General features: G+C 36.6%; 1 protein-coding gene across 1 annotated transcript in view; it reads left to right on the forward strand.

Annotated features, from left to right (window-relative positions):
- ATP6V1A (ATPase H+ transporting V1 subunit A) overlaps nt 1–18,690 on the forward strand; it is a 60,374-nt gene that overhangs the window by 15,787 nt on the left and 25,897 nt on the right. Inside the window, exons 2-3 of the mRNA XM_032406560.1 lie at nt 12,995–13,089; nt 15,971–16,099. Coding sequence (XP_032262451.1) covers nt 13,005–13,089; nt 15,971–16,099 — 214 coding nt within the window. The 5' untranslated portion in view covers nt 12,995–13,004. The remainder of the gene's footprint in view (nt 1–12,994; nt 13,090–15,970; nt 16,100–18,690) is intronic.

Below are 18,690 nucleotides of genomic sequence, written 5' to 3' on the forward strand. Positions count from 1 at the left end.
GACTATTTAACACAAGAAATTTCATTATTATTATTAAATACACTGGGGTTGGGAGAAGACTGTAGGATTTCAAATAAACTAATAACTTCATTTTGTTATTAGATCTTTTTTTTTTAAGATTTATTTATTTATTTATTTGACAGAGAGACAGAGAGAGAGCACAAGTAGGCAGAGCAGCAAGCAGAGAGAGGAAGAAGCAGACTCCCCACTGAGCAAGGAGCCTGATACGGGGCTCTATCCCAGGACCCTGGGATCATGCATGACCTGAGCGGAAGGCAGCCACTTAACTGACTGAGCCACCCAGGTGCCCCTTGTTATTAGATCTTCAAGCTATTTCTCGTTTTTCACTTTTGCAGTGTTAAACACATATGTAAATAAATTCTTATCCACATGTCAAATATATTCCCAGAGGTACAATTTATAATCAGAGGGTTTGAACATTTATTTTAAGGGCCTTGTTGCATATTGCCAAGTTGCTTCCTATATTTCTTAGAAGATAATAAACCCAAATTGATCTTTCCTTGATGGTTATAGGTCATTCTTATGACCCTTAATTCACAATCTCTTTCATTATCTACTTTTTATTTATTCTTGGAGTGTAGCTCTCTAATAATTTGGTATTTTGTTACTTTAAATCTGCAGTGATCTAAAATACTAGGTAATAATTTTTAATTATGCATAAATTGAGTCAAGACAATATGAAGGTCTCTTGAAACTGTAGAAACTTAAAGACAGTCATTTTAGCAGTTTAGAAATCTGTTTTTCTATTTCTTAGTCTTGATTCTAATGATGGTGGACAAGTCTGACCTCCTTCTGTATAAATATTACTGTACTGTATTCAGTTTTAATACCGTATATTATTGTTTCTAGGAAATACATTTTCCCCCCACATTTTAACAACTGTGAAATTAATATCTGTCCTGCAATTTCTGGAGTGTAATAGAAGAGTATGTTACAATTGATGGTATCTTAGGGGCGCCTGGGTGGCTCAGTTGTTGAGCGTCTGCCTTCGGCTCAGGTCATGATCCCAGGGTCCTGGGATCGAGCCCCACGTTGGGCTCCCTGCTTGGCGGGAAGCCTGCTTCTCCCTCTCCCACTCCCCCTGTTTGTGTTCCCTCTCTCGCTGTGTTTCTCTCTGTCAAATAAATAAATAAAATCTTAAAAAAAAAAAAATGGATGGTATCTTAGATTAGATGAAATATGGTATTACTTCTAGGTAGGAGTGTGTGTGTGTGTGTGTGTGTGTGTGTTTAAGAATTGCTCTTTTGAGACATCAGCATGAAGAGTATCCTTATGGATCCTTAATTGGTTGCCTTACCTTGGCTTCCCCCAGTCAGTAAGTTAAAATCAATAAAAGTATACTAGCAAATTGTAAAAGATAAAAATAGCAAAACGTGGGAAGCTGTCTTGGTACCCAGTAAGGATAATTATTTAGGTAAGCTATGGTATCCCTTTAATGAAATATTATACAGTTTAAGATGATACTTATGTGAGAACTCTCACAATATGTGAGAATATATTACAGTATTGATTACAAGTATGTCAAAAATAGTGAAGAAATAAGTCAACATTTAAGTGATGAGACTTACCTCTGAGTATTTTAAAAATTATAAGCATGTTGCTTTTGAAAAAAAATTTTAAAGAAAAGTATGTAATGCTTATTTTCTTTACTATTTATATCATTTGGCTCTCTTGGCTTTTACATCGTAGGTAAGTTAGGGTACAAATAAAGGACTTTCTTCAGGGACTCATTTTTTTCAACCTGAAATTGAGAAAATGTTCTAAAAATTCACAAAAAGTCAAAAGGGGATATTAATGTTAGCTTCACTAGAACTTTTTTTTTTTTTAAAGATTTTATTTATTCATTTGAGACAGATAGAGAGGGAGAGCGTGAGCAGGGGGAGAGGCAGAGGGAGAGGGAGGAGCAGACTCCCCGTTGAGTTGGGAGTCTTGACATGGGGCTTGATCCCAGAACCCAGAGATAATGACCTGAGCCGAAGGTAGACGCTTAACCATCTGAGCCACCCAGGCACCCCTTCACTAGAACTTTTTTACACTCCAGTTTAAGTTTTCTAAGAAGTAAGAAAAATAAGAGGAATTTCTCACTCAGGTACTATTTATGTAACTTCATTGTTCCAAATTTATGACAGCCTATTAACCAGGAAGTTTCCACTACTATTCCCTGTTATTAACAGTAACAAAATTGAGTCTGTTTTCATTAATATTCTTATTTGCTCCAAAGATGGTCATTTTCCACTTAGATATGCCCATTTATTTTGCACTTCAATGACAGTCGTCTCTCTCTCTCCCTCTCTCTCTTTCTTTCTTTGCTATTATAATCAGTTGGTTAGGTTTGTATTATAAAGCTAGGCACTAATAAAATAATGGCATTTGCACTGTTCTTTAAGAATCTTAGTTTTTGGGGACACCTGGGTGGCTCAGTTGGTTAAGCATCCAACTCTTGATTCTGGCTCAGGTCATGATCTTAGGATGGTGGGATCGGGCCCTGCATCAGGCTCCACACTCTGTGAGGAGTCTGCTTCTCTCCCTGTTCTCTCCCTCTACCCCTCCCAACCCCCCAAATAAATAGATAAGTCTTTTTTTAAAAAAAAGAATCTTAGTTTTTTAGGTGATGGATATCTTAGGAGCAGTCAATTCTTGGTGGTTCTACTACTTATTCTTTAGTTTGTGAATGATCTGTCACCTTTTTTTCTTCATCACCCTTTTGCCTACATAATAACCTTTGTAATTCTAATATAGAGTCAGCTACTAATGAAAAACAGGTACCCTTGGTTTTAAAAAAGAAAAGGTAATAGAGCTATTGGGTGAAATAAGGTCTTTTGAATGATTTGTTGTAAAATGCCTACACGTTAAAACCAGACTAAATCTGGGCTTCACCACTCTATAGCTCTGTCGTGAGTAGGTGGCTTAAGTCACAAAACCTATTTCCTAATCAAACACCACCAGTGTCATAAGACTTAAGTGTTAAATGAGATGTGCCCATTTTTTAACATAATGCCTGGAGTGTGATGTGTGCGTGATGAATAGTAGTTAATATTATCTATTTTCATTTTTGGACATTTTTATCAAGTTACTGCTGTGCAAGGTACTTTGCTGTGTGTAGGAAGGGGCCAGAAAATAATAAACATGCTCCTTGAAAGCAGGGATATTCAAGTATATTCATATAATGGCTTATCATTGATCATAGGCTTCTTGCCTATAAATTGATACCATAGAACTTATACAGTAAATACAGTATTTTGGTTTCTTAGCTAAAAACTTTGGACTATCACACTCTATAGTACCATTTTATTTATAAAAATTTGAAGTGAAAGGAATCTAATTGCTTATTTCTAGAAATGCTATAAAAATTGTTTGTGGGCAGGCCTGTCAATAAACCTAGAGCATATGTAGCTGATAGTTTGAATTCTATTCCCCCACTTAATTGTCCACCTAGCTTTTATATTTACTATTTCTTTTACAGGAATGCCTTTATTTTGATAAATGGAGGGGTGTATGTGTGCATGTTCTCAAAAAGTTTTATTCCAGCAGGAATAAATTTTTCCTGATTCCGTTAGTCTGGTTTGCCATCTGTGATTTTTCTGTACTTCTCTACTCTTTGGTTCCCACTTTTGTCTGCACATTTCCTTATTGTCCATCTCAGTAATTTTTGTAAACTATTTAAGTAATGATCTATGGTTGCCTTTATTCTTAACATTTTGGTCTATCCATTCTTATTTATTTATTTATTTAACTTTTTTTTTAAGTAGGCTCCACACCAAGCATGGAGCTCAATGCAGAGCTTGAACTCATGACCCTGAAATTAAGACCTGAGCTGAAATCAAGAGTTGGACGCTTAACTGACTAAGCCACCCAGGCGCACCCATTCTTCTTTTTTTAAATAGCAATATGAAATATATAGAACATAAAAATATTTATTCTTGAAACTCCTTTCTTCTTGGGTTGGTTAATTTAGTAGGCCAGTAAAAGCAACAAGGACCCAGATGCAAAGTGGCCTGTTTGTTTTGATTAGCTCCAACAAAGTCCCAAGTTGGCTGCACGTCCCATGCAGGTGAACACATCCCAAGGGGAAAAAAGTATTTCTCATGGTCTGTATCTTTTAAAAGAGCAAAGAAATTATTTCCACAAGCTTTCCAACAGACTTCGCCTTACCTCTTATTGGTCAGAACATCATTATATGCTCATTTCCAAACCAGTTATTCTCAAAGAAACTAGAATTACCTTGATGGGCTTACCAAAATTGGAGCCAACTTAGGGTTTTGTTGGCAAGATAAAAATAGAAACTAGTTAAGCATAGTCATCTGCTGCATAAACCATTCTAATGGAGTTGCTGGGTGGGTAGATTAAATAAATAGGAACGAGTTTCACAAAATGATGTAGTACTGTACTCTATAAATACAAGGTAATGTTATTAGCTGGAATTCTACTTAATTTTATAACTTTTTGACTAACCATAAGAATATCAAACAGATTTATGATGCCTTTTTCTAAGAAGGTAAACTGTGTACAAAATGAAGTATTAAGTGCCCCAGGATTTTATATGTAAATAATATTGTCCTGGAACCTTGGTATATAGCTCTTACATAACACCTCATACTTGCCCCCCAAGAGCCCCCATTATTTCTGGAATAATGAAATTGCCGTATAGTGCATCAATCAGTAGCAATTTAGAGAGGACCTTGTAAAATGGAAGAAACAGAACTGGGCCTCGGTGTTGTGATTTGCCACTGCAGTGTTCTGTAGCATGGAGGAGAGACTGCTGACTCATTAGATCAGATGGTTGCCTGTGCTAACTTTCTGGATTTTTCCCCTTCTACAGCAGGGTTTTGTTTTGTTTTTAATTTTTTACAAATATGGGTGGAAAACCCTACAATTTGTGACTATAGGAATCTTAGTTGTAAATTGCATTTACTTTTTATCCTCAAAGTAGGAATCAAGTGAGTAAAGGCAAAGTTTATATATAATCATTGAGTTGATTTCTCTGTGAGTCAACTATGTATGCCACATTGTTGTTGTTGTTTTTTTAAAGATTTTATTTATTTATTTAACAGACAGAGACACAGCGAGAGAGGAACACAAACAGGGGGAGTGGGAGAGGGAGAAGCAGGCTTCCCGCCAAGCAGGGAGCCCGATGTGGGGCTCGATCCCAGGGTCCTGGGATTGAGCCCCACATCAGGCTCCCTGCTCTTTGGGAAGCCCGCTTCTTCCTCTCCCACTTACCCCTGCTTGTGTTCCCTCTCTTGCTGTGTCTCTCTCTGTCAAATAAATAAATAAATAAAAGTAGGTATCATGCTTTTTTTTAAATGATGGAAAGCAACAAGAGTAGGTGTATATTGTAATAGGAAGGAGTTATTAAATAGCATATAAAACAATGTAGCATGAAATCATATGTTATTTTGGATATTATGAAGATTTGGGATAAGATTAACTTTCAGTGTAATGTAACTTGCAATATAATTTGCTTATTTCAAGTTAAAATGTTTTGGGATGTTGTTGTCTTATACATCTTTTTTTTTTTTTTTAAAGATTTCATTTATTTATTTGACAGAGAGAGACACAGCGAGAGAGCGAACACAAGCAGGGGGAGTGGGAGAGGGAGAAGCAGGCTTCCCGCAGAGCAGGGAGCCCGATGTAGGGCTCCATCCCAGAACCCTGGGATCATGACCTGAGCTGAAGGCAGACGCTTTATCGACTGAGCCACCCAAGTGCCCTGTCTTACACATCTTTAAAAGCCTATGCTTTTTCACATAGAGGCATAAGCATTAAATAATGAAACAGAAGAGTTTAGTGTGGAGTATTTTTTTTTTTTTAAAGATTTTATTTATTTATTTGACAGGGAGAGACAGCCAGAGAGAGAACACAAGCAGGGTAAGTGGGAGAGAGAGAAGCAGGCTTCCCGCCAAGCAGGGAGCCCGATGCGGGGCTCGATCCCAGGACCCTGGGGTCATGACCTGAGCCGAAGGCAGACGCTTAACGGACTGAGCCACCCAGGCGCCCCTAGTGTGGAGTATTTTTATTTCCACTATTTTCATAGATAACAATGAAGGGTGACTAATGGATACAAAGTAGTAGTATGTTGTACAACCGTGCTTATCAAACTGCCAAATGCTTAGCCCTATTCGGTGATTAAGTCAATATAAGTCTAATGAATAATTTTTATTTTATTTGTGGAAAGGAAGCAATTTCATATTTATCTTTTAAAACAGATATTGTATATTAATAGAGTGCAAAACTTGCTTGGATTAAGAGAATGTACAAGAGCATACAAAGACATTTTTCTGGGGGTGCCTGGGTGTCTCAGTTGGTTAAGTATCCAACTCTTGATTCGGCTTCCGTCATGATCTCAGGGTCTTGAGATGGAGCTCTGCTTCAGGCTCAGTGCTGAACATGGAGCCTGCTTAAGATTCTCTCTCTCCCTCTCTCTGCATGCCTCCCCCGCCCCCCGCTCACTCAGAGAGAGAGAGAGAGAGAGAAAGCGCGTGCATTCTCTCTCTCTCTCTAAAAAAAAGAACTTTCCCTGCTTACAGTAGAAAGCTATAATATCCTGTTCTCTGTCAAGATTGGGAGGAGATAGAGGGGTATTTATTCACTGTTTACTTGTTTTTCCCCTACTGGAGTGCTTTGGTGAAAAAGCTTTAGAAGTACAATGGGAACCCTTATCTCAGTGCTGTGGGAATTGAAAATTTAATGTTCAAAAAGCTTATCACCTTGGAGCAGTCCATGGAAGTTTCTCAAAGTGTTTAAGTGTTAAGAAGCTGGAGCCAAAAACTTCTGGACCTGGAAAACATATTTTCCAACTCTATCAGAAAAAATACTTTAGAAGTTAAATAAAGAGTTAAAAAAACTCTTAATTGGGACTTCTGTTCCTATAACTACTGATGATGGGTTCTAAGTTTTATGTTGAAGGACAAAAAGCAAGTTCTGGAAGAAACTAAGGCTTTGGTTGTATGGGGACCTGACGTCTATGTCAGTTGCTTGACTTAGCCCAAGCATTGTCCTAAGTGCCCTACTTTCTAAAGCCACTTTTGTATTTCTTTCCTCCTTTGCAGAATAACTAGTTACAAGATAACTAAGAAAACAGGCCAAAGATCATTGTGGTTCAAGTGAGAGTCTAAATTTTAGTTATCCAGGGAGTAATTATTCACTTTCTTCATTATTTGAGCATTTTGGGTTCTCTGGAATCAGATGCCAAAAAAGAGTCTATTGTATAAGATGTTGGTTAGGGATCAACACATGTGAAAGGAAGGGGGCAGACGCCTAATTGGGCAGAGAAGTTGAAATCCAATTCAAGCCTGGAAAAGCCTTAGCTGACCCTGTGGGGAGATCTGGAGTGAGTATTACTTGTGAGAGTATCCCACATCTGGTTGACATGGCTGGGTCTTTATACCTCCGCTTTGTTTGGTCACCAGGTGCAGGTGGCCAGCGAAGGATGTGAATGTTGGCCAGGCAGCTCTCTGCATCTGAGGCCAACCCTGAAGGAGTGACAGCTACTGGCTGTCCGCTGACAATACTCCCTGTCCTTTCTTGAAGGAGAATCTGGATGCTGCATCTTCCTGTCTAATTTGATAACACTGTTGCCTGGAGGCAGAGACTATTGTCCTTCCTACCATATAAGATTGTTTAGATGCAAACGATAGAAATCAGCCTAGTTAATTGAGGCAGAGAGTGCAGGGCTTAGGGAGCATGGGCATTTGAGTCAGACTGCTGAGGTTCAAATCCTACCTGTAAAGCTTGCCAATTTTGGGATCTTGGGCAAAGTTACTTAAATCTCCATTGCTTGGGTTTCCCATTTGTAAAATGGAAGTGGTATTAGTGGGTATGAAGTTATTAAGTAACTATTCACTGAGTGCTTATTTTCTTTGCCCAGGCATTGTTTTCTTTGCCCTCATGAAACTTGCATTGTAGGTAGTGACACAGGTAATAAAAAAGTGAATTAAAAAGAAAAATTATATTCTTTCAGGTAGTTGCTATGAAGAAAAGCAGGGTAAGAGCATTGAGGATGACAATGGGAACAGGGGGACTATTTCTGGGAGTGAGGAAACACTTTCCAGGCAGGTGCACAGCAAGCGGAAAGGTTTGAGTTGCTGGAGCCGAGATTAAAATTTAACTGTGTTAAAACATCAAAATGGACAGAACTCCTGGGAATTCCTGCATTTTACATTTTAAAAACTCATGTTTTCATAATTTTCTTACTTTGTCCTGAAAGATGTATTAAGAGCTGTTTTGGGGATGTATTTGCAACCACTTCTCTGCATGTAACACAATGGAGTAGAAAAAGCTAAGTTACACATAATCATTATCATATATTTCTCCTCTTAACATTGACTTTTTAAAAAGTAGAATCATCTTGATTTGCTATAAAAGAATATTAAACAGATGAATGCAGGTTTGTGGATCTGGTGAAAGCATCTCTAAATTTATAGAATTATTATTTAGGCTCTTAATTCTCTTATTAGTTTGATGTCACTGTTTCTATTGTCTGCTGTCTTTGGCATAAATTAAATAATATGTGCCTAAAAATAATACAGTTGAACTATAGAATCATTAGTTTCCGTGGTGGCTAGAATTATTCAGCTGAGTGATAAACCCGCAAGGCAGCTGAATCATGAATAACCCCTTTGATTTCCACTAATCATTGCTCATACATTTGGAAGTTCTCACTGTTGTTTTAAAGGGAACGTATATAAATACTTATTTTAAAAAATTAGAACAGATACCTGTATTGCCTCATGAACTCTCTCCAGAATACCTTCATGAACCCTGGAAGATTTGAATCATCTATGAAGAAGCTCTACTGAATCATGTCTCCTTGTTTATCCTTCAAGACTCTGCTTACCCTGTTCTAAGTCATTCCTGTCCTGCCCAAGTCCAGGTTTGATGCCTTTGCTTTATGCTCTTCCAAATCAGCCTGACAGCTCCTATGAGAGCACATGTGTCACTTATTGTAACTACCTGTTTGCCTTTATATCCCACCAGGCCAGAAGTTCCTTGGGGGAGAGATTGTGTCTTATTACTCCATTATATTTTATATTTTCAACCTGTAACACATAGCACCTGGCACATCTTCGATGCTTAAAATCTATTTAGTTTTAAAAAAGTTACGGTAATATACACTTGATAGCTAAGAAAAAAACGAGCCAAGTGACTAGATTTGGTTCAAGTAACAGGAAGGTAGGAATATACTAGGTACTTTTTGGAAATTAGGCAAGATTAGCTTGTATTAACAGAATACAGTTAGTAGTCATCACCATTACTTTTCTGTTAGGCTTACTTTTAGGCACCATGCAACAACCCCATTAGATTTTACAGATGAAACTGAGGTTCAGAAGTTTGAAAGAATTTGATTTGCCTGAGGATGTAATTTATAAATTCAAACTCAATCTTTCTGACTCAAAAGTCTTGGTCTCTGTTTTAATTAAAAGAAGCAGCCAGGACAGATGAAATGGTACACTTCAGTTCTTACTTGCATAACATTTAGAATGTTATTTTTTATTTTATTTGCTCCCCTTTAAAAGAAACATTGAGGAGCACCTGGGTGGCTCGGTTGGTTGAGCATCTGACTCTTGATTTTGGCTCATGTTGTGATCCTCTGGGTTGGGTCGTGGGATCAGGCTCCACGCTCAGCACAGAGTCTGCTTGTCCCTCTCCCACTGCTCCCCCCCCCCCCCCCCACCCCGCTCATGTGCTCTCTCTCTCTCTCTCAAATAAACAGAATCTTTAAAAATAAATAAATAAAACAAACATTGATATTTTGAAATCCTTCCAGAAAAGAGTAGCCTCAGGAGAGAAAGAGCTGAAAAAATTTTTTGAGAGTTAAAGGCACTACAGAGAATTTCCTTGGGAGAGGGACATCCTCTGTGTGGCTACAGTGGTTGGAAGAAATAGGGCCAGAGGGTAGAAGCAATGGAGAAGTAGATTTATGTGGGATATAAGACACTAAGAGGAGATTTTTTAAAAACAAAATGGCTTTTTCAACATTGAAGCCCTACTTAAATAGTGGTATTACTGATGAAATTCTTGTAAGCATTTTACATTTCACAAGGAACATTCAGCAAATTTGTAATTCAGTCACAACTGTGGGGTAGGTATTAGCATTATTACTTTTCAAATGAAGATACGAAGAGATTTTGATTTGTCCAGATCCTCCTGCAGCATGTCACTGGTAGAACCAGGGTGTCTAAAGTCTGCTGACTCAAAATTTCATGCTATTTCCACTTTAATCGGCAGGTGACCATGTATCATGCATGCTATGTAGGAAATATCCGTATTTGAGGAAGAAGTTAGACTGTGATTATCACGTTGTCTTCTGACTTTGAAAATTTCTTTTTCTGAAGATTAAAATTTGACCTCATTTGTTTGTTCACTATTTCTTTGAAGACTTTGCCCAGCCCATTTCCCAAAGAAATGTTTGTCACTAAACTTTGTTTTTTTCTTGTTATCTAAGTGGTTTCTAGAAAAATTTGTTCTTTTTATATTCCAGTCTTTTGCAGTTCCATAGCTGCTTACTTAACAGTCCCTTTTTCTACATCTTAAGGAAGCTGGAAAATCCTAGTAAACCAATTTCCCCTTTTCTTTACTTCCTCCCTCAACTGCCCTTATTCCAGTTTAATTTTCCTATTGAGAACACAACAATCTTTGTCTCTTTTATTGTGACACTTGTCACTGTGGTATCTGGTTTATTTTTTTCTTTCTAATTCAGTTCCATTGTTTCCAGTGGATATAAGTATACCCTACCCTTTATCAATAAATTACCAGCCTTGATAGTCTCTACCTATCACCGATGCCATGTTTAAGTTCTTGGTACTTTTCTTGACCCTTTGATCATATGCTTCTCACTTGCAAGTTTCCTGTATCTCCATGTGGTTTTCATCTTTGTTTTCACTCATACTTGTTTCTTTAATCACTCAGCTCTTCCTTGTTAGCCTTATCCACCATTCCCCTTCTGAAGCCACAGAGTGTACCAAGCCAGAACTCCACTGTTAATGACTTCATTGCTACACTCTCCTCCCCAATTCTTTCATATCTTGGTTAATGGATTACAAATTGTGCCGCATGGAGTATATGTTTCCGTAGTGATCCTTCAGTGGCTCCAGAAAGACAAAAACAATACTCAGCCCTGCTTGAATTAATCCCCAGATCTCAAGGTTTGTTTTTACTTTTTCTTTCTGTATTCTTTCTGTCTGGACTCAACTTAGTCAGCCTCAAAACTTACTTTCCACTTACCTGTTCCCCTTACCTCATCCATATTGGTTTGCACTTGTCCCACATCTGAATCAAGTTCTCCTCTGTTCCCAGTGTGTTGTCATTTTGGAAGGCAGCTGTGCTCCACCACTATACTACTCATGCCCAGTGTGTTGTGATTTTGAACACTAAAGTCATTTTGCTTTATAGTACATTTGTTTAAAGCCAGTGAAAGCTCCTTTTATTCACAGTCCTTAGTCCCTAAGTTCCCTAAGTTCAACACAGTGCCTTTTCAAGGTAGGAGCTCAATAAACATTTAATAAATTGAATTCCATTGACACTCAAGCCATAAGTTTCCAGAGCTTTTCAACTTCTCATCTTGCCTGCATTCCCTCCCCTACTTTAATCTGTTAGTTGAATTAAACATCATCCTTCTCATAATAGTTCCACCTTGGTTGTTTCCTATTGTTTATAGGCTAAAGTCCACTTGGTATTCATTTCAAGACCCACACATTAGTCTGTCTACCTTTGCATCCTTATTTTTCACTGTTGCCTTAATATAAACCTTTTATTCTGGTCAGACTGGTCTGTTAACTGTTCCTGCAAATTTTGTTTCCATTCTTTTGTTCTTGTTATTTCCCCCACCTGGAATGCCTTTGCTGTCCTCCTTTTCGTAGTTTATGCTAATTCTACCTGACCTTCAAGAAGTCTTCCCTAAACATTCTAATCTTTGTAATTTTAGTAAATAAGTGTGTATTATTTGGTACTCAGTTACATATTGATCTGTTACCCTTACTTTATGGTTGTTTGGGGACATTATTAGCTTTTTATATGCACATGTATTTTTATCTCCCTTATTAAATTGCCAATAATTATTAAGTTAGACCAGCAATCAGAAATAAACTTTCTACTTTGACATCTGCAACCAGTTTTCTGTTTGGACTTGAATAGTTCATTCTTTGGGGTTTTTTTGAGATTGCACGCCCATAAATAAGTTGAACTGAATTTTTTAAACTGCTCTGTGTTCTGCTTTAAAAAAAAAGAAGAAGAAAAAGGAAAATTGCTTCCAAAAAAATTATAGATAGATAATACATTAAAAATTTTTTTATTGTAAGATATAATTTGTCAGAAAAGTTATAAAGGTGGGTAAGATATTGTAAGATACCTGTCAGAAAAATTATAAAGATAGATAATACATTAAAAAATTTTTTTATTGTAAGATATAATTTGTCAGATGGTGAAGAGTAAAGCAGGGAAGGAGAGAGGTATGTTGCAATTTTCAATAGATGGCCAGAGAACCGCCTCAGAGAAGGCAACATTTAGACCTGAAAGAGGGATAGGAGTGGCTATCTGGGAGAAGAATACTCCAGGCAGCGGAACAAGTACAAAGATCCTGGGGCAGAATGTATATGTTTTTGAGAAATGGCAAAGAGTTCAGTATGTGTATCCAGAATGATTAAGGGGAAGAGTAGCTGGAGAGGATCTTAGAGTGGTAATGGCAGGGGGACAAGATGTTATAGGGCTGGATAAGCCATTGGAAAGACTTCATGTTGTTTATTATGCTCCTTGGTATATTCTCTGGAATACTTTGCATAGGAATATGTAATTTTGAATTTTAATAACTGTAGACCATCCAGGAATGAGGTACTTTAACCAAATTTTAAGAATTTTATATTTTACTCTGAAAAAGTGGTAATAGCTCAAGAATAGACCAATGATGAGAGTTGACTACTTATGTCAGTTCTTTTGCTTTCAGGTTTGTAATTATAACTTTTTTTTTTTTAAACCATAGGTAAATTAACATGATGGATTTCTCCAAGCTACCCAAAATACTTGATGAAGATAAAGAAAGCACGTTTGGTTATGTGCATGGGGTCTCAGGACCTGGTAAGTAATATGTAATAATCTCAATAGTAAAGATTCCTAACTTCAATTAATGTCTTTTCAAGGTTTTTTGGGTAAAATACACAGGTTTCTGTTTACCTGTATAAGTTCTATTTGTCCCTAAAAGATTTCATAGTTGCTATAAGAATGTGGTAATACCTCCATCATAAGAGCTTCTCTGGCATTCATTATCTTAATTTGATAATTATTGGGCACTAATTTGTGACATCCTATTTATTATGTAAATGTATAATTGGTGTTCAGAGTTTTAGATAGGTCTTGATTTTTTTTGTTAAATCTGAGGTAAAAAGGCTATATAAAGTTTATAGTTTTTAGTATGTAATACCTTACAGATAATGGGCATTCAGTAAATATATGTTTATGTCATTTGAACTGAAATAATTTTTTTCAGAGCATTTCTCAACAATATCATCCTTGGCTCTTTGTATATTTAAATCTCTCTGAACGTTAATTTCAGATATTGCATAACTAGCTATCTGTGGGAAAGAAGTTTTATGACGTGAGAGCAATAGAAAGCAGTTTAAAAACTTTGTTTATTCTGCCAAAACTTGGAGTATTGCATTTTAAATGATAAATCTCATTCTAGTATTCATTTTATTCCAACTGCAAAATATGATTCACAGTTTTCCATAGGTAAACCTGCTCATTGATTTATAATCCTTAGTGCCATGAATATTTTTCCTTATGTCTTTTTATAAACCTCATGCTGTAGGCTTTTTTGTTTTAATCACAGTAGAGGTGATCACCTTTTTTGGGTGTTTATGCAAATGAAGTCAGTCAATCACAGTGTTTATTTCTCCCTCTGAAGCTTCTATAGCTTAGAACTTGGTGTTTGAACATGAACTCATTGGCAAAAATACATTTCACTGTTTTCAACCTCTTGCCATTCTGAGAAACAGTTTTCCCCTTGATGATCAGAGGGGTCTTTAGGAAAGTCGGGCAACACTCAAGAATTTTTAGGGAAAAGACAAAAAAGAACACCATCAAAAGAGTTTAGGTAAAAATATTTTTCTGAAACTTGTAGTTAACTGCTCCTGGAACCTATTTATTATTCTTAAGTACTTAATAAAATGATAGAGAAATGGCATACTTTGGGGCTTATGAAATATGATTTAAAATTTTAGGGGCACCTGAGTGGCTTAGTCACTTAAGTGTCGAACTCTTGATTTTGGCTCGGGTCATGATCTCAGGGTTGTGAGATTGAGCCCGGAGTCAGGCTCCATGCCGGGTGGGGAGCCTGCTTCAGATTCTCTCTCTTCCGGGCGCCTGGGTGGCTCAGTTGCTTAAGCGACTGCCTTCGGCTCAGGTCATGATCCCGGGGTCCTGGGATCGAGTCCCACATCAGGCTTCCCTTGCTCTGCGAGGAGCCTGCTTCTCCCTCTCCCTCTGCCTGCCACTCTCCCTGCTTGTGCTCGCTCTCTGTCAAGTAAATAAATAAAATCTTAAAAAAAAAAAAAAAGATTCTCTCTCTTCCTCTCCCTTCCCCCCACTTAAAAAATAATAAAATAAAATTTTAGTTGTTTCTTTCATTTCAGTTCATCTTAATTATTCTTACATAGTAGATATAGAGGTAAATATTTATGAAATTAACAAATCTTCATTGTTCTAACCCAAGTTAATTAAATATTAATACTTTAATGGTTTCTACTTGAATATTACCTAATACATAGTTCTAATTAATTGTATCAGAAGGCTAAATATTAAAAATACAGTTATTCCTACACATATCTGAAAATGTACGACTTTCCCTGCCTCCCAGAAAAATAACTTTTACTTACTAGACAACATGATCTAAAAGTAAGTAGAAATTCTGGTTCAGTATTTATAAGAAATAAGGATTCTTAATCAGGACTTCACCCAGTGGTGATGACTGATTATAAACATCCTTATGAAAGGATGAAAGGTCTGTGAAAAAAAAAGTATTATTATTTTTTAAAGATTTATGTTCTAGGTAATCTCTACACCCAACATGGGGCTCGAACTCACAACCCCAAGATCGGGAGTTGCATGCTCTGCCAACTGAGCCAGGTGCCCCTGAAAAAAAATTTTTAGATGCATATGTGAGTTTTTCTAGGAAGAGCTGTCATTAGTTTATCAAAGGGGTCCTTGTCCCAGAAGAGTTTTAAGAACCACTAATATGAAGTGTTAGAAATGAAAATAAAGATGTTATTTTAAATATTATTTCTCAAAGGAATGGTGACAGCACAGCAAACTGATAATTCTGTGGCATTCTACCATGCTACTAGCTAAAGCTCTTGTGCCAGTTTTAGTTTAAAAAATTTTTTATTGTTGGGGCGCCTGGGTGGCTCAGTTGGTTAAGCGACTGCCTTCGGCTCGGGTCATGATCCCAGGGTCCTGGGATCGAGTCCCACATCGGGCTCCCGGCTCAGCGGGGAGCCTGCTTCTCCCTCTGACCCTCTCCTCCCTCATGCTGTTCCTCTCTCGCTCGCTCTCTAATAAATAAATAAATAAAATCTTAAAAAAAAAAAAAAAAAAAAAAAAAATTTTTATTGTTCCCAAATCCATCATTCCATGTTTTATAGCAACTTGTGTTGATCAAAATGTGTCTCAATGCTGCTAGGTAAGAGTTTGCCATATAGAACTTCAGATTTTTTGAAAATAATTTTCATACGTATTATGTAAATGAAATGAATAAGCTTTAGCCTAACAAATTTATTTTGTTTACCTGTATATAGTATGCTAAAAATGCATATTTTTGTGAAACTGTATATATGTTTCTTAGCGGGTATTTTATTTTTCTTAATATGTGAGAGAGATGTATTATTGGATTAATCAGATATTTCAATTATCTGTAACTATTCACAGAATCTTAAGTTGCCAAATATTCATTTGTTCTTTTCAGTGGTTACAGCCTGTGACATGGCAGGTGCAGCCATGTATGAGCTGGTGAGAGTGGGCCACAGTGAGCTGGTTGGAGAGATTATCCGATTGGAGGGTGACATGGCTACTATCCAGGTGTATGAAGAGACTTGTATCCTTTCTTGGTTCAATTTCTTGCCACTTTGTACAAGTCAGAATTTAAGGATTTATGGCAGAGGTGGAAGCAGCAACAACCAATAGTATCAAAAGCATGAAATGTTGGGTGTTGTAAAGAAACCTGACTTACACAGGAATTTCAGAAAAGATACTAGGAATTAATGATCTTATTTTAAGAAATTAGTATTATCTTCTGAACTTTCATTGCTCTTACTATTTTGGTAGTTCACAAACACGGGAAACCAATTACAATTTTTCTTTTCTTTTTTTTTTAATTTTATTTTATTATGTTATATTAATCACCATACATTACATCATTAGTTTTTGATGTAGTGTTCCATGATTCATTGTTTGCGTATAACACCCAGTGCTCCATGCAGTACGTGCCCTCTTTAATACCCATCACCAGGCTAACCCATCCCCCCACCCCCCTCCCCTCTAGAACCCTCAGTTTGTTTCTCAGAGTCCATAGTCTCTCATGGTTCCTCTCCCCCTCCGATTCCCCCCCTTCATTTTTCCCTTCCTGCTATCTTCTTCTTCTTCTTTTTTTTTTTTAACATATAATGTATTATTTGTTTCAGAGGTACAGATCTGTGATTCAACAGTCTTAGACAATTCACAGCGCTCACCATAGCACATACCCTCCCCAATGTCTATCACCCAGCCACCCCATCCCTCCCACCCCCCACCACTCCAGCAACCCTCAGTTTGTTTCCTGAGATTAAGAATTCCTCATATCAGTGAGATCATATGATACATGTCTTTCTCTGATTGACTTATTTCGCTCAGCAAAATGCCCTCCAGTTCCATTTTTCTTAAGAGTGACACATACTGTAGAGGAAAGCATAAACAGAATAACATCGATTTATATGGTTAAAATTCCATTTAAAATAGAAAATTCATAAATAAATCAGTCACTACTCTTTATCCTAATAAATAATGCTGGATGACATGTTACATTATAGCTTTAGCACTAGGGAATCTTTACTACTTGTTTGATTATCATACTTTTGGCTTTTAAACATAGTATTTATTTTCAGTTTTCTATGAAAAAGAGATAACGTGTTAGGCTTTGCGAAGAGGAACCACTTTTTTTTAACTTATATGTTTTACTTAAATTGATGCTCAAGATCAGCATTAATTCTTCTTATTTATTATTATTTTTTAAAAATTTTTATTGAGGGCGCCTGGGTGGCTCAGTCGTTAAGCGTCTGCCTTCAGCTCAGGTCATGGTCCCAGGGTCCTGGGATCGAGTCCCGCATCGGGCTCCCTGCTCTGCGGAAGCCTGCTTCTCCCTCTCCCACTCCCCCTGCTTGTGTTCCTGCTCTCGCTATGTCTCTCTCTGTCAAAAAAATAAATAAAATCTTTAAAAAAAAAAAAAAAAAAAAAAAATTTTTATTGAAGTAGAGTTGACATACAATATTATATTAGTTTCAGGTATATAACGTAGGGATTTGACAATTACATGCTTTATGAAATGCTCACCATGGTAAGTGTAGTTCCCCTCTGTTATTGTAACAGAGTTACAGTTATTACAGTATTATTGACTATATTCCCCATGCTGTACCTTTTTATCCCCATGACTAATTTATTTTATAACTAGAAGTTTGTACCTCTTAATATCCTTCACCTATTTCGCCCATCCACCCAACCTTCTCCCCTCTGGCAACCACTAGGTTGTTCTCTGTATTTAATGAATCTGTCTCTGTTTTTGTTTGTTCATTTGTTTTGTTTTCTAGATTCCACACGTAAGTGAAATTATATGGTATTTGTTTTTCTCTATATTTCTCTGTCTCACTTATTTCACGGACCTTCTAGGTCCACCCATGTTGTCGCGAATGGCAAGATTTCATTGTTTTTTTTGTGGCTGAGTAATATTTTATTGTGTAATATAACGTGTGTATATATATAAAACACAGTATATTCTCTCTATATACATATGCCACAATATTCTATACACACACACACACACACACACACACACACATGCTACATTGTCTTTTTCCATTAATCTATCAGTGGACACTTAGGTTACTTACATATCTTGGCTATTGTAAATAATGTTGCTATAAATATAGGGGCAGCATTAGTTCTTTGGCTATTTAATTAAGCTTTACTTAATACTTTTTGCCATAATAAAATACATTTTTTCAGGTAACTGCTCTCTCTGAGTACTAGGGTGCTAAATCAAAATAAAATCATCTGAAAATTGAAATAAAATTAGAAGTCTTTGTAGCTATGAAATCATGACTAATTAAAAGGATTTTTTAAGGGTTTTTTTCCTAATGTTAGCTTTATCTTTCAATCTTTTATGTGGTTTGAAGACTTAAAATAAAAACAAATGAACACGTATACAGTGACAACCCTCTCCACCATTGTCATCCTATATCTGGCCAATTTTCAAAACACACATGCATGCATGCAGCCATTTTTATTAAATCCTTTTATTGTATATCCTTCTAGTTTGTTAATTGCATATATGAACAAATATAAATATGTTATTTTTCTAACCTTTTTTCCCAAAAGACCACATATTATATGCATTGTTCTACACCTTGCTTTTTTTACTTAAAAATATATGTATTC

This window comes from Phoca vitulina, unplaced genomic scaffold (genome assembly GCF_004348235.1).
Source record: "Phoca vitulina isolate PV1807 unplaced genomic scaffold, GSC_HSeal_1.0 scaffold8, whole genome shotgun sequence".
NCBI lineage: Eukaryota > Metazoa > Chordata > Mammalia > Carnivora > Phocidae > Phoca > Phoca vitulina.